This window comes from Oncorhynchus kisutch, linkage group LG9 (genome assembly GCF_002021735.2).
Source record: "Oncorhynchus kisutch isolate 150728-3 linkage group LG9, Okis_V2, whole genome shotgun sequence".
Lineage (NCBI taxonomy): Eukaryota > Metazoa > Chordata > Actinopteri > Salmoniformes > Salmonidae > Oncorhynchus > Oncorhynchus kisutch.
Genome location: NC_034182.2, coordinates 35,292,606 through 35,309,278, shown reverse-complemented (window position 1 = coordinate 35,309,278; position 16,673 = coordinate 35,292,606). Strand labels below are relative to the sequence as shown.

Here is a 16,673-nt window from a genome sequence, read left to right as displayed (position 1 = left end):
GAAAGGAGCTTAACCTCTGACCTGGTGAATATCTCATGACGGACAGCTGTTCATTCCCGTCGGTGTAGTCTGAGATCACCTCTTTGGTCTGCAGGTCAAGAACCAGCCATCTGTTACAGGGGGTGGAGGTGGGGGGTGGTAGGTAAGGGGTGGTTTGGGCAGAGAGGCAGACAACCAGTTTGAAGGTTTGAACCACCAAACAATTATGTATTTTTTTATCATCTTGGGGTTGTATATCATTTTGTATGGGTTCATGTCACAAAGGCATGGTAATCAACATGCAAGTATTTATATTGATTGACTCTTTATATGAGTTGATAATGCTTGGTATGAGAGAGAACGTCGCGACCCTGTCCACAACGTTTGTTTACCTAAAACATTGGCTCACAGTAAAAACTTTCCAACTGAATGTTCTTGTTTTTAATTTAACCAGGCAAGTCAGTTAAGAACAAATTCTTATTTTCAATGACAGCCTAGTAACAGTGGGTTAACTGCCTGTTCAGGGGCAGAACAACAGATTTGTACCTTGTCAGCTCGGGGATTTGAACTTGCAACCTTTCGGTTACTAGTCCAACGCTCTAACCACTAGGCTACCCTGCCGCACCCTCATAACGTTGCAAGCAGCCACTTGACTGAGTGAGTGCTAGCTACGGACCGGAACATTAAGCTATCCAAGACTAACAATACAAAAACAGACAATACAGCTACAAGTAGTGAGTTACAAATGGCCCGTACTAAACAAGTTAATTGTCTTACCTGTGATTAAATGTTTTCCACACGCATAGCTACTCGTAACCTACTTGGACACCACGTACCCACTTTTCCCACTCTCCCACATTGAACAGCAGGATGGGATTTTTGACGTGGACACATGTACATTGAACAACACAACAGCTTATCGGGGTGTTTTGTTATTTCTGTATATATTTCTTTATTGAACTGGGGGTCAATAGGCCGAGCCTTCTCTTGTCTCTACTCCTCCCGTTACGTGGTCTGAGACGCCGAAGCTTCCCACCATTAGCTCTGACAACTTGAAAACCCTAGTCATTGGCGAGTCCATTACCCACAGTATTAGTATTATGTTTCAGTCAGGCTTAAAACGAATCATCCAGCGATCAAACTGTTTACCAGGGGGCAGGGCTACCGACGTTAAGGCTAATCTGAAGATGGTGCTGGCTAAAGCTAAAACTGGCGAGTGTAGAGAGTATAGAGATATTGTTATCCACGTCGGCACCAACGGTGTTAGAATGAAACAGTCAGAGGTCACCAAGCGCAACATAGCTTTCAGCATATAAACAGCTCGAAAGATGTGTCGGCATCGAGAAATTGTCTCTGGCCCCCTCCCAGTTATGGGGAGTGATGAGCTCTACAGCAGAGTCTCTGGCCCCCTCCCAGTTAGGGGGAGTGATGAGCTCTACAGCAGTCTCACAACTCAATCGCTGGTTGAACACTGTTTTCTGTCACTCCCAAAAGATATAATTTGTAGATAATTGGCCCTCTTTCTGGGACTCACCCACAAACAGGGCCAAGCCTGGCCTGTTGAGGAGTGACAGACTCCATCCTAGCTGGAGGGGTGCTCTCATCTTCTACCAATATAGACAGGGCCCTATCTCCTCTAGCTCCACAATGAAATGGGGTGCAGGCCAGGCAGTAGGCTGTTAGCCAGCCTGCCAGCTTAGTGGAGTCTGCCACTAGCACAGTCAGTGTAGTCAGCTCAGCTTTCCCCATTGAGACAGAGTCTGTGCCTCGACCTAGGTTGGGCAAAACTAAACATGGCGGTGGTTGCCTTCGCAATCTCACTAGGATAAAGATCTCCTCCATTCCTGCCATTATTGAAAGAGATCGTGATACCTCACATCTCAAAATAGGGCTACTTAATGTTAGATCCCTTACTTCAAAGGCAGTTATAGTCAATGAATTTATCACTGATCATAATCTTGATGTGATTGGCCTGACTGAAACATGGCTTAAGCCTGATGAATTTACTGTGTTAAATGAGGCCTCACCTCCTGATACTGTCGCAAAGCTATCTAAAAAGCAGCATTCCCCAAGAGAGGATGGCTTTCACTTTAGCAGTAATAAATTCATCAACTTCTTTGAGGAAAAGATCATGATCATTAGAAAGCAAATTACGGACTCCTCTTTAAATCTGCGTATTCCTCCAAAGCTCAGTTGTCCTGAGTCTGCACAACTCTGCCAGGACCTAGGATCAAGAGAGATGCTCAAGTGTTTTAGTACTATATCTCTTGACACAACGATGAAAATAATCATGGCCTCTAAACCTTCAAGCTGCATACTAGACCCTATTCCAACTAAACTACTGAAAGAGTTGCTTCCTGTGTTTGGCCCTCCTATGTTGAACATAATAAACGGCTCTCTATCCACCGGATGTGTACCAAACTCACTTTTTCTTGAAAAAGCCAAACCTTGACCCAGAAAATATAAAAAACTATCGGCCTGTCTCGAATCTTCCATTCCTCTCAAAAATGTTAGAAAAAGCTGTTGCGCAGCAACTCACTGCCTTCCTGAAGACAAACAATGTATATGAAATGCTTCAGTCTGGTTTTAGACCCAATCATAGCACTATATAATAATCATAATGTTAACTTTCACTGCTATGCGGATGACACACAGCTGTACATTTCAATGAAACATGGTGAAGCCCCAAAATTGCCCTCGCTAGAAGCCTGTGTTTCAAACATAAGGAAGTGGATGGCTGTAAACTTTCTTCTTTTTTTTTTAAAACTCAGACAAAACAGAGATGCTTGTTCTAGGTCCCAAGAAACAAAGAGATCTTCTGTTGAATCTGACAAATCTTGACGGTTGTACAGTCGCCTCAATTTTTTTTTTTAACTGAAGGACCTCGAGTTACTCTGGACCCTGATCTCTCTTTTGACGAACATATCAAGACTGTTTCAAGGACAGCTTTTTTCCATCTACGTAACATTGCAAAAATCTGGAACTTTCTGTCCAAAAATGATGCAGAAAAATTAATCCATGCTTTTGTTACTTCTAGGTTAGACTACTGCAATGCTCTACTTTCAAGCTACCTGGATAAAGCACTAAATAAACTTCTGTTAGTGCTAAATATGGCTGCTAGAATCCTGACTAGAACCCAAAAATCTGATCATATTACTCCAGTGCTAGCCTCCCTAGACTGCCTTCCTGTTAAGGCAAGGGCTGATTTCAAGGTTTTACTGCTAACCTACAAAGCATTACATGGGCTTGCTCCTACCTATCTCTCTGATTTGGTCCTGCCGTACATACCTACACGTACGCTACGGTCACAAGACGCAGGCCTCCTAATTGTCTCTTGAATTTCAAAGCAAACAGCTGGAGGCAGGGCTTTCTCCTATAGAGCTCCATTTTTATGGAATGGTCTGCCTACCCATGTGAGAGACCGAGACTCGGTCTCAAAATTAACTCTAATGAAGGCTCATCTCTTCAGTAGGTCATATGATTGAGTGTGGTCTGACCCACGAGTGTGAAGGTGAACGGAAAAGCACTGGAGCAACAAACCGCCCTTGCTCTGGCTCCGCCCTTGCTCTGGCTCCGCCCGTCCCTGCCTGGCGGTTCCCCTCTCTCCACTGGGATTCTCTGCCTCAAACCCTATTACAGGGGCTGAGTCACTGGCTTACTGGTGCTCTTCCATGCCGTCCATAGGAGGGGTGCATCACTTGAGTGGGTTGAGTCACTGACGTGATCTTCCTGTCTGGGTTGGCGCCCCAACCTTGGGTTGTGCCGTGGCGGAGATCTTTGTGGGCTATACTCGGCCTTGTCTCAGGATGGTAAGTTGGTGGTTGAAGATATCCCTGTAGTGGTGTGGGGGCTGTGCTTTGGCAAAGTGGGTGGGGTTATATCCTGCCTGTCTGGCCCTGTCTGGGGGTATCATTGGATGGGGCCACAGTGTCTCCTGACCCCTCCTGTCTCAGCCTCCAGTATTTATGCTGCAGTAGTTTGTGTCAGGGGGCTAGGGTATCTGGAGTACTTCTCCTGTCTTATCCGGTGTCCTGTGTGAATTTAAGTATGCTCTCTCTAATTCTCTCTTCCTCTCTTTCTTTCCTAGGACCATGCCTCAGGACTACCTGGCATGATGACTCCATGCTGTCCCCAGTCCACCGGACGTGCTACCTGTTCCAGACCTGCTGTTTTCAACTCTCTAGAGATAGCAGGAGCAGTAGAGATACTCATAATGATCGGCTATGAAAAGCCAACTGACATTTACTCCTGAGGTGCTGCCTTGCTGCACCCTCAACAACTACTGTGATTATTATTATTTGATCATGCTGGTCATTTATGAACATTTGAACATCTTGGCCATGTTCTGTTATAATCTCCACCCGGCACAGCCAGAAGAGGACTGGCCACCCCTCATAGCCTGGTTTCTCTCTAGGTTTCTTCCTAGGTTTTGGCCTTTCTAGGGAGTTTTTCCTAGCCACCGTGCTTCTACAGCTGCATTGCTTGCTGTTTGGGGTTTTAGGCAGGGTTTCTGTACAGCACTTTGAGATATCAGCTGATGTAAGAAGGGCTATAAAAATGGATTTGATTTGAATAGGAAACAATGTCCGTTTTCCCCAATTTGTGGGTGTATTCGAGGCGAATCCCTTATTATTACGTGAATACCAACTGGGACTATTTCCTGCTCTACTCTCTAGCCAGAGCGACGTGTCTCCTGAAAGAAGTTTGATGCTGTGGTATTTCGGAGAGGAGCATCTCACCTGCCTGTGCTGAGCCCAACAGACACCACGGCCCCATTTGGACAGAAGTCTGCACACAGCCCATACTCCTGAAAAATACAGTATGAATATCAGTATTTGTTTACATGTGTAGGGGTGTGCATGTGCTTACATGTGTAGGGGTGTGCATGTGTTTACATGTGTAGGGGTGTGCATGTGTTTACATGTGTAGGGGTGTGCATGTGTTTACATGTGTAGGGGTGTGCATGTGTTTACATGTGTAGGGGTGTGCATGTGTTTACATGTGTAGGGTTGTGCATGTGTTTACATGTGTAGGGTTGTGCATGTGTTTACAGGTGTAGGGTTGTGCATGTGTTTACAGGTGTAGGGGTGTGCATGTGTTTACAGGTGTAGGGGTGTGCATGTGCTTACATGTGTAGGGGTGTGCATGTGTTTACAGGTGTAGGGGTGTGCATGTGTTTACAGGTGTAGGGGTGTGCATGTGCTTACATGTGTAGGGGTGTGCATGTGTTTACATGTGTAGGGGTGTGCATGTGTTTACATGTGTAGGGGTGTGCATGTGTTTACATGTGTAGGGGTGTGCATGTGTTTACATGTGTACGGGTATGCATGTGTTTACATGTGTACGGGTGTGCATGTGTTTACATGTGTAGGGGTGTGCATGTGTTTACATGTGTAGGGGTGTGCATGTGTTTACATGTGTAGGGGTGTGCATGTGCTTACATGTGTAGGGGTGTGCATGTGCTTACATGTGTAGGGGTGTTCATGTGTTTACATGTGTAGGGGTGTGCATGTGCTTACATGTGTAGGGGTGTGCATGTGTTTACATGTGTAGGGGTGTGCATGTGCCTACATGTGTAGGGGTGTGCATGTGCCTACATGTGTAGGGGTGTTTGTGTATTGTCCACTCCCGCCCACCTCCAGCGTGGTGCACCAGTCCAGTTTGTGCTCCGCTGTGTTCCACACGCACACCTGTCTGTCATGTCCACAGGTGAGGAAGACATCCTGAGAGGGGTGAGTAGCCAAACCCCACATCTCATCCACATGACCCTGCACGGGGGAGAGCAACACACACACACTCAATACAAACACTGGTTTTAGGGGTCTATTCTCTATGCTTCTCCCTGTAGTGTGCACTTGTTCACTGCCATTGTGGATTTAAAAGGAATGGATATTGTGTAAGACACGGTGGAAACTCCCTCTAACCCATGTGTCATGACTCATGCATACAACAATATAATACTTAGAAATCCATGAGGGGGAGTGAGAAAGTGCGCACTTTGGGAAGAACGGAAAAGTGTAGGAGATCGGAGAGCAGAACATGTGCAGACCAGGTGTTTAACCACAAACCACTTCACATACCACCCAGTACATACTCCATCATGCCAATGTTAACATACCTGCACTATGGCCACGAAGCCGTCAGAGAAAGTGCCCCTCAGGATGGCATTTCGGGTGGTACCAACCAACACCTCTTCCCCGTTTACATCTGTGATGCAACGGACCGCACCAAACTTTTCTGGAATCTATAATAAATTCATATACTTTATTCTGAAATTACACACAAATACATACAAAAAGGTCTTAAATGTTGAAACACGCTCGGTTTTGTTATTAAGAGTGACAATGCAAACACACACACGCGTCTTTCACCTCACACTCTCGCTCGGGCGCCAGGTCTGCGCTCCAGCGGATGATCTTACGGTCTTTGCCCCCGCCGCTGAGGAGAGCGCCCCCCTGCAGCATACACAGTGTAAACACACTGCCGTCATGGGCCCGTGTCTGACGCATGATCTGGAACGTCTCTTCAACAGAAGGGAGAGAGAGAGGAGGTGAAGAAGATTACTTTGTTGTCTTTTGTCACAGGTCTCTCACATTCGGAGAGCAAGCGGAAAAGTTAGCCACACATGTCTGGTACATTACTGGCTAAGGAGGTACTAAATCAGATGATATTGTATTATTAGTTTATATACACTGTATGTCACATGGAGAGCCTAGTCCATATTTGGATTCCGTTTGGAAGAGAGCGTTCATTACCTTTTGCTCCTTTCCCCAGTGTCTTGACGTCGCCGGGTGATTTGCCCCATGTCAGGATGTTCCCCTCCGAGTCCCCAGTCAGCACGTCTCCCGTCAGGCTGAACACAAAGCACTGGATGAACTTGGGTTTCTTGTATTTCTGACGGAGGAAAGAAGAGCAACATTACAAACCGATAATAGGTTTGAATGACGATATGTAGCGGAGGAGGTTTAGTGAGAAGTAGCCTTGCGTGAGACCTGCAGACTCGTTTTCGCTTCCAGAGTTGGTCTTTAGCTCAATGGGCTAGAATAGTCTTCCTTGAGTCATACAGATGAGCCGGGTTTGATATACCCATTGGTCACATATATTTTGTCTATGTGAAAAATACTTTTCAGATGAAGAGTAGTTAAGGGACTTCCCTCACCCCGAAGATGCCCTGTTTCTTGGTGAGTGAGCCTGCGCTCAGGGTCCAGAAATAGATGTGAGATTTTCCACAAGTGATGATGTTGGTGCTGTCGCTGGGGTTGAACTCTACTGTAAACACTGCCTCGTTGGTGCTCTGGATTAACACACACACACACACACACACACACACACACACACGGAGAACATTTAATAATCAGATAATTCACTCAAATGCAAAATCACTGTGAACTCCAATGTTTATCTCAAACCTGCATTTCTACAAATTTGCCAACCTTGGAATTGACTTGAGGACCGTTCAGATTGTATGATAGGGCATAACACTTCTGCAACTTAGTTTCAATTTGCAGATGCATTACAGTCCAGCGGGGGATGGGCAAATGTTACATACTTTGAACCATCTTATATATTTACGTGGGCTGAACCATTTCCCTTGCCACTCCTTGTGACCACTCCCAAATTTCACTGGAGATTCTCGAATCTAGGGCACTCATGACAAATGATGCTTATGCTAAATCAATTTGGCGAAAATACGAGAAGTTCTGCATGTGTGCTACAAGAAACTTGAGACCAAGAGAGAAAATGATGTCATATAAACACCCACCTAATATCCAAACCCCCCCTAACACGCACACACACAGATGCATATAGAGCACACACCGGCGGACAAATTCACAGTCTAAAATATTTACACAGTTGCCGTGGCAACGCCGCTGAAATGACTCTCAGGGAAGTAAAAACATTTGGGACAAAAGCCTGTGACAGAACTAGGTGATGTGGAAGAATTTATTTTGGCTTAATCTATGCAAATAGGCCTCCTTTTCAGGGATCTGAAGATTCTCACTAATGTAATGTCGTCTTTAACAGCCTACGCATGCAAATGACAGGCTTGGCTACCTGCAAAGATAGGGGTATATTTTTGTTGTTATAACACAAGGAAGCCGTATCAAGATGTATACTGTAAATGGTATTGATTCATTGCAATATGAATAGGAATCTGTGTGTTTTTGTACGTGCCTGTGTGCTTGCATGAACACGTGAGTGTGTGCACATGTGCGTGTCTTGGTGCATTGCTTTACCTTAACCTCTGTGTGCTTGGTTCCTTTGGCACAGTCCCACACAGACAGCATGTGTTCATTGGAGTCATCAATCACACAGAGGAAGGCTCCAGCATCCTGCAAGCAGAGGAGAAGTAAGACGGAAAGGAGAGAAAGAACCAGTGAGAGGGCATATGACAGATGGAGAGATGATGCAGCCCAGTCACAAATCAGGACTAATGTATTAAAGCCAGTATTGGTTTTGTTTGAGAGTCCTGTATGGAGATTAGGTGTCTGGGGTTCTTCAATCGCCTTAGTGAGATGAGAAATACTGTACTAAATATAGGCCATAAACTCAGTAACATCTAGTGTGTGCGTGTGGGAGGATTGTTTTGTAGTGGGAATAAAGACTTACTGCAAAGGAGAAAGCCACAGACCCTACACCTCTCTCAAAGGTGCCCAGTCCTATCTGTTGTAGGGTGATCAGCGTGGAGGAATCCCAGATATGGACATAAGGCTGCAGGGGCTAAGACATAAATTAGACAAGGATTGATAATAAGTATCATGTGTGTTATTATATGTATACAATACTTTTTTCTGTGGATTTGATAGTATGACCATTTAAAAAATAATAATACTAAAGTCTTAAAAGGGACACTCCAGCAAGAAAGGAAACATTAGAGTTTTAAATAGTGACAGATGATGTTCCTTAAAACGGTCCAATAGAGACATTTCTGGTTAACATTTAAGTACCTTAGTGATTGTTTTCAAAAATAAACAAAAATTGCTAGGACTGTCTGAGAATGGTCTGAGTGTGGAGGGGAAAACTGAGAACTAGCTGTTATTGGCAGAGAGGTTTGGCACTCTTTTTTATTGGTCTATTAACTAATTTACCGCCTGGTGATGTCCCTAGGCAGGTCAAAACTCCACCTGACCAAAACAGGCTGACATTTAAGGTGGTCTTTTCAAACAGCTCTTACACTAAAAGGGCATTATCATTTTCACAGTGTGTAAATCTATATAAAACACAGAAAATCACATTTTTGACTGCACTGGGCCTTTAAATAGCCCAAACGCCCCTCACCTTTCCATCCTTGTCCACCCCCGCAGTCTGTCCTGATGCCATCCGTACCTTGTCTGGGTGGATGGTCAGACTGAAGTAAAGACAAATTGGGATATCATAAAGCGTCAACTTCACAATTACTTTTAGTTGATTTTGTACAGTTATGTAATGATACGAGAGGTCGAGGTTGTATCTGAGCCACTCACCAGCGGACACAGTCGGTGTGTTTGCGGTAGTGGCGCTGTGTGCGGTTGTTGATGTGGTACAACACCACCACACAGGCGATGAAGTACACCGCCTCACCTGACGACAGCAGGTACAGGTTGGCCCGGCAGTCCCGTCCTCGGTAACCGTAACTATGCGGCTCCAGTCAAGGTGACGTCACTGAAGCGTCTCATTGGTTCATCAGTCTAAATCATTAATTGAGCCTAAAGCAATTTCACCCACAGCTACACTCATAATACGTGATTAATGGATGACATAACTTCCATTTACCTGAGGAGAGGATGGCTTGGCTCAAGGACATTCGATGACTTAAATATGTTTCTCTGACTGATGGGCAATATGGACTTCATGGCTTTCATCCAAGAAACTTAGCACTATAGAATATGAAACATCCTAATCAACCATGAATGTAATTTAAAAACTAAAATGCTGCATTATCAACACCCCACTGGTCGTGACTTGTGGGAGGGACTCAGGAAGGATACACCCAATCGAGTTCCAGTGTCTCTACAGGTGGCTCCATCCTCAGGTCCTCGTAGTTCTGGATGTTGGAGGGGACATACATGGTGATTGGTCGACCACGGATGAACATCTTGATTGATTGACCTGTCAGCCAATGAGAGAGGGTGAAAAATAATTTAAGACAAGACTGGACATTGGATACATATTAATCTCCAATCACTACCATGGGTCAATATGAACTTAATCTTATCCTCAAATGTTTTGCTCTGTCAACAGCCTGCCTAAACTACCAAAGCCCTGGTGATGCTACAATATCTACCAATAATTCACTCCATAACAATAAGTCAACAGTCTGTACCATTAGCCTGTATGAATCCCAAGCACCTACATTTAGTTGAATGACATAACAGTTAACACATGACGTTTCATACCTTGGGTTCCTCGTCTGGACCCGGGAGATCCTACGAGAAGAGAGGAAGAGAGACAAATAAACAAGGAACCTAGGAACACTAAATCACAGCTGATTCCAGCAGAGCAGATCATGCTTTGACATTATGGACCCTTCGGGACCAGATTCAGAGCCGGTCGAATGAGGTCTATGAGCAAACCAGAGGGGTGGTTTTCCAACACCAAGCCTGTCATCTAGATGACTGTTACTTCAATTTAAAAGGTTCGGGGAGAGGAGAATGGGTTTTACATGTTGATGGTTCTGGTTTGGGATGTTTCTGGTGGGAATCTGTCTGTCTCGCTTTGAAAAGGTTGTAAAACTAAAAAGCAGGGCTCACGTCACAAGGGAGGGAAAGTCTGCAGTTTAACTATATAGTAATGACCTGTTTTGTTAGGTAGATTTCTTTTTATTAGTCATTGTTGACCCTATTTAGAATATCCCCATGGGTCTACCTCATACCACTCCTGGACCCTGTTGAAACACATCAATGACTGCTTTTGATTGATTTAAAATGGAGTGGCATTTTCACACGATTACCACTTCCAAGTATTGCCATTCAGTTAGGATGTAGTGAGTAGGATATAGTTCAATTCAGTTATTGCTTATCTATATGACCTGGTTACACTTTACAGCCCTCTCATGATGCAGGACAGGCAGTTAAGAGACAACCTAAACTCATGCGGAATACAGGCAGACCTGTCTCAGGCCAACTCATAGACAGAGAAAGTTAATAAGTCTAGTCCTGGACAGCTCACAGAAAGAGAGAAAGAGACCAAAAAAACCACCCAAAAAATATAAATATTTTTGGCGTCCTTCCTTCTCCGGTAAAACATCCATCATCCCGTCAGGAGTCTGGGAGTGGTGCGGCAGCACGGCTTACCACAATGGATGGCTTTCCAGGGAGCGTTGGAGTACTAAACAGACTCTCTCGTGTTTAACGTTAGAAACGGCTGCCGCTCTGCCTCGCGAAAACGTGACTGTAAAAATAAACACTGGTTTTCCTGTGATCCCAGTATGATGAGAGGCATTTTCTGACCATGTTTTTATTTCCGTGTGTGGTGGGCGGAGAAATGGACAGTGATGAACTCTAAATGACCTTTAGCCCCATAGATGACTAGATGATGCAATGTCCAGTGGTCAGTCACTTGTTGTAGTAGTAGTAGTCTCCAATACGGACTTATGCTCTTTTGAAGGCTCACTCCATGCTCTCTCTGTCTCGTAGAAACCCCTTGTCCTGTGGATCACTGATCACATTTACAGACTATTATGCTAATCTCATGGGCATATGAAACTGACTTCACGCAAACTGAATCCCCATTAGGTTCAATTGGTAAATACTTAGAGACAATATTAAATACAATAGAAGAGGGACTGTGCTTTAACTCTCTCAGGTTTTGGAACGAGTCCCATTATAAAGCTAAACCACACTCAAAGCCAACGCTCGTTAAAAGCTGAAAAGTTAACTAAGCACGAGTATTGCGCTGTCTGAATACTATCTTTGACATTTTGTAGGCAGTTTAGTGTCCCAAACTAAAGAAGGGGAATGAAAACTTACGGCCAGATCTGGCCAGCAGTCTGTCATTTAAGACTACATAGAGTTTGAATAATGCATTATAGAAAGTCTAAAGTAGGGTTGCAAAATTCCAGGAACATGCAATAAATTCCCTTGTTTTCCAGAAGCCCTGGTCGCAACCCGAGTCTGGACAGAGACTAGTGTTGTTGGATATGCATTACCTGCTCTGGCGATAAGATCCTTGGTCCGGCTGTGAGAAAAGATACAACTGTTAGACAGACACATTATATCCAAGAGACTCTTTCAACCACTGGGACCAAACGTTATATTATACAGTCTTTGGGCCCAGCTCACACAACTGGGAGATCAAGACTTTTCATGGGAAAGTCATTTTATTATAGTAGAAGAAAGGGAACTCCAACGAGTGACTACTTGGTGAAATACGTCATGTTTATGCAGTCGTAGGAAAATGTGATGTGAGAATGAGTTTGAAAGACAATCTTGCTGATGGATGAGACTTCCCTCACCTCTCCAGACTGGGGGATCTGTTGAGTAGGTTGGCCGAGGATGCCGCCTTTTTGTCCAGCAGCTTCTTTGTCTTCTCCTGGGGGTCCTTCACCAGTTTCTCACTGTTCCTGCGAGCTCTGGACAATGAGTGGATAGGCAGCATAAGAGGATTTATATGCAGGGTTCCACAAACACACACACTGATGAATGTTGAATGTGTGTTTCAACGTGTGGGACATATTTTTCCTGGAACACACACACACACACAGATTGTCCTGATAATGACTTGCCCAATAATTAAGAGGAAATGGCCCTTGTCATGTGACCAATGATGTTCCAACACAACACGTAATAGGAAGTGAAACAGAGATGACCTCCTCCCCACTGGATACAGCCGTCAGTTCAACATCTAGTTCTGATTTATATTTGGTTGGGTTGTCAACTAGAGTGAATTCAGCACGAAATCAATAACAAAAAATTCACCTGTCATTTTATTTAGGTTCAAAGATGGGTGGGGGAAAAAAATGTAAAAGCGCCCTTATGTTGATGACTTGTTGCAAATCCAATTAGTTTCCTATGTTGATTCAACATCATTACATTGTTTTTCTGAGGGTTGAAATGATGTGGAAACAATGTTGATTCAACCAGTTTTAGCCCAGTGGGTCTCCACTGTGGCGCCTAGTGATAACACACATGCATATAGTACGCGGTAGATCAGTTTGGAACTGAATAGCCCAGTTCATATCCTTGTACATAACTTAGACACCACTGTCTTAGTACCTCTTAGTTTCCATGGTGTGGCAGGGTTGAGCTAACGGACTTCTTCATGGACAGAAACATATGCTATCAATTGGCAACAGACCTCTTGCAAGTAATAATTAGCAAACAAAACACACAACCACACACACACACACACACACACACACACACACAACCACACACACACACACACACACACACACACACACACACACACACACACACACACACACACACACAGAGGAATCTGTAAAATGATGTGTGATTATAGAGCAGCATGCAGCAAAAGAATGTCAGATGAAAAGCCCAGTTGAAATATCCACATGGAGGAAATCATGCTGAATCAATCCATGCTTGAATTAAAGGATGAGGCTCAGATTAGATTACCAGGTTAGTGTACACACATTTAGCCCCTGTCAAACCAATGGAGAATAACCCAGCAGCCGGATCCAGCGGGAGACACGTAAGGTATGCTCCTTGGTACTGAAGGCTTTCCATAACACAACCTAATAGAATACCGCAAACTGATTCTTAGATTAGGGTTGTGACACTGGCGCGTTGTAGTAATAAAAGCATAGAGAATAGGAGACAGTGTCAAAAAGAGGTGATTTCCCCCAAAAACCATGCAATCAGGTAGGAATGGAGAAGAGATGTAGAGGTGGCGACAACGCACAGGGGTTTCTTCTTGCCCTCCAGGATGATGGAGAGAGGTCCGCTCCGGGGGCTGGCGGACAGGTCCTTAGGGGTGGCTGGGGACCCTGAGATTGGGGTCTGGGAGGCTGAGCTCAAGCTCTCCGTGGAGCCATTTGGGTCCTGGTGGTCATCTCTTTGGAGGTTCCTGATGGCGGTGGGGTGGATGGCCTCCTCTACGGAAGACGCCCAACTCAGGTCCTTCTCCTCCCCTTCCTCATCCTTCTCCTCCAGTTCTAGTCCCTGGATGTGGTGGAACTTGGCCCGAGCCTCCTCCATCAGAGACATCCCCTCAGGGAGGGCATCCTCCAGGGAGAGGCTCTGGACGGGCCTGGTGAGAGCCAGGGGGACCCCGTCTAGCTCCTGGTCCTGCACCAGAGGAGTGAGGTCTGTCTGGGTAGCCCGATCATACGTTGGGGTCTTATGTATGAGGCCCGGGGATGTAGAGTCCCCATTAGAGCCATTCTCACCTTCAGTGCTGTTTAGTACTTGGCTAAATACACACACAGTATAGAGTTGAGATTAATAATAGAGAGAATACAAACAATCATCATACAGAAAACTATTCATTTACTCAACTCTAATAAGACTTTCCTAAACAAGTTAACTACTGTGATTGAGTGAAAGGACTCACTGGACAGTTTATTAAGTACACCACACTGTTCTTGAAAATTGATCGCGCCTACAGACAGTGAGTCACGTGGTTGTGGATTGCTATATAACGCAGGCAGACCGACGTCGACGAATTCAGTTCCTGTTCGACAGTTTCTGTTCGGCAAAACGAGTGACCGAAGCGACTTTGAGCGTTGCATGATCGTCGGTGCCAGGCAAGCCGGATCCAGTATCTCAGAAACGACTGGGCTTTTCATGCACAACAGTGGCTAGAGTTTACATAGAATGGTGCAAAAAACTAAAAACAACCAGTCAGCGGCAGTCCTGTGGGCGAAAGCAGCTTGTTCACGAGAGAGGTCGAAGGAGAAGGGCGAGAATGGTGCAAGTGAACAGGTGGGCCAGAAACAGACAAAAAACAGTGCAGTACAACAGTGTTGTGCAGAAAGGCACCTCAGAACACAAAACTCGTTGGTCTTTCTCACGGATGGGCTATTGCAGCAGACAACCACACTGGGTTCCACTCCTATCAGCTAAAAACAAGAAGAAGTGGCTCCAGTGGGTACACAATCACCAAAACTGGACAATTGAGGAGTGGAAAAACATTGCTTGGTCCAACCAATCCCGGTTCCTGTTGCGTCACGCTGATGACACAGTCAGGATTTGGCTTAAGTTGCATGAGTTTATGGACCCAACCTGCATGGTGTCAACGGTATAGGTTGGTGGTGTACTGGTGTGGGGAATTTTCTCCTGACACACGGTTCGGTCCCTTGATACCATTTGAGCAACAAATGTTTCCGACATATTGTTGAATCCATACCACGAAGAATTCAGGCTATTCTGGGGCAACTAGATGGATGAACCTAATAAACTGGCCAGTGTGTGTATATACAGTATAAAACTACATTACATTTGTATAGCGCTTTTCATTATACAGTTACATCTCAAAGCTCTACAGAGGGGGAAAAAATGATATACAATAAAAACAATGTACATTTTGAATCAAGGCAGGTAAAATAGACTAGGTGCTAAATACATTTTAGATTGGGACTAGGATTATGAAAAAGACAGTCTATGAATGTTACACATAAATATACACACCTACCTACCTACAGTTGAAGTCGGAACTGTACATACACTTAGGTTGGAGTCATTAAAACTAGTTTTTCAACCACTCCACAAATGCCTTGTTTACAAACTATAGTTTTGGCAAGTCGGTTAGGACATCTACTTTGTGCATGACACAAGTCATTTTTCCAACAATTGTTACCAGACAAATTATTTCACTGTATCACAATTCCAGTTCGTCAAAAGTTTACATACACTAAGTTGACCGTGCCTTTAAAAAGCTCGAAAAATTCCAGAAAATTATGTCATGGCTTTAGAAGCTTCTGATAGGTTAATTGACGTCATTTGAGTCAATTGGAGGTGTACCTGTGGATGTATTTCAAGGACCACTCAGTCTCTCTTTGCTTGACATCATGGAAAATCAAAAGAAATCAGACAAGACCTCAGAAAAAAAAATTGTAGACCTCCACAAGTCTGGTTCATCCTTGGGAGCAATTTCCAAACACCTGAAGGTACCACGTTCATCTGTACAAACAATAGTACACAAGTATAAACATGATGGGACCACGCAGCCGTCATACCTCTCAGGAAGGAGACACTTTCTGTCTCCTTGAGATGAACGTACTTTGATGTGAAAAGTGCAAATCAATCACAGAACAACAGCAAAGGACCTTGTGAAGATGCTGGTACACAGTAAACCGAGCCCTATATCGACATAACATGAAAGGCCGCTCAGCAAGGAAGAAGCCACTGCTCCAAAACCACCATAAAAAAAGCCAGACTACGGTTTGCAACTGCACATGGGGACAAAAATCGTACTTTTTGGAGAAATGTCCTCTGGTCTGATGAAACAAAAATAAAATTGTTTGGCCATAATGACCATTGCTATGTTTGGAGGAAAAAGGGGGAGGCTTGCAAGCCGAAGAACACCATCCCAACCGTGAAGCACGTCATGTTGTGGGGGTGCTGCAGGAGGGACTGGTGCACTTCACAAAATAGATGGCATCATGAAGGAGGAAAGGTATGTGGAAATATTGAAGCAACATCTCAAGGCATCAGTCAGGAAGTTAATCCTTGGTTGCAAATGGGTCTTCCAAATGGACAATGACCCCAAGCATACTTCCAAAGTTGTGGCAAAATGGCTTAAGGACAACA

The 16,673-nt window shown here is 44.5% G+C and overlaps 1 protein-coding gene across 7 annotated transcripts in view; it reads right to left on the bottom strand.

The window, feature by feature from the left end:
- The window catches only part of LOC109897112 (echinoderm microtubule-associated protein-like 3), a 46,352-nt gene that overhangs the window by 2,476 nt on the left and 27,203 nt on the right, over positions 1-16,673 (bottom strand). For 3 of the 7 annotated variants that reach the window (XM_031832489.1, XM_031832491.1, XM_031832492.1), the window contains 17 exons: positions 13,825-14,334; positions 13,173-13,214; positions 12,413-12,529; positions 12,107-12,135; positions 10,356-10,385; positions 9,948-10,068; positions 9,444-9,593; positions 9,259-9,328; positions 8,590-8,700; positions 8,217-8,312; positions 7,139-7,273; positions 6,735-6,873; positions 6,351-6,502; positions 6,098-6,223; positions 5,616-5,747; positions 4,719-4,786; positions 22-110 (listed from right to left, as the gene is read on the bottom strand). In XM_031832489.1, coding sequence (XP_031688349.1) covers positions 22-110; positions 4,719-4,786; positions 5,616-5,747; positions 6,098-6,223; positions 6,351-6,502; positions 6,735-6,873; positions 7,139-7,273; positions 8,217-8,312; positions 8,590-8,700; positions 9,259-9,328; positions 9,444-9,593; positions 9,948-10,068; positions 10,356-10,385; positions 12,107-12,135; positions 12,413-12,529; positions 13,173-13,214; positions 13,825-14,334 — 2,117 coding nt within the window. The remainder of the gene's footprint in view (positions 1-21; positions 111-4,718; positions 4,787-5,615; positions 5,748-6,097; positions 6,224-6,350; positions 6,503-6,734; positions 6,874-7,138; positions 7,274-8,216; positions 8,313-8,589; positions 8,701-9,258; positions 9,329-9,443; positions 9,594-9,947; positions 10,069-10,355; positions 10,386-12,106; positions 12,136-12,412; positions 12,530-13,172; positions 13,215-13,824; positions 14,335-16,673) is intronic. The other 4 variants (XM_020491666.2, XM_031832494.1, XM_031832493.1 and 1 more) reach the window with 2 other exon arrangements.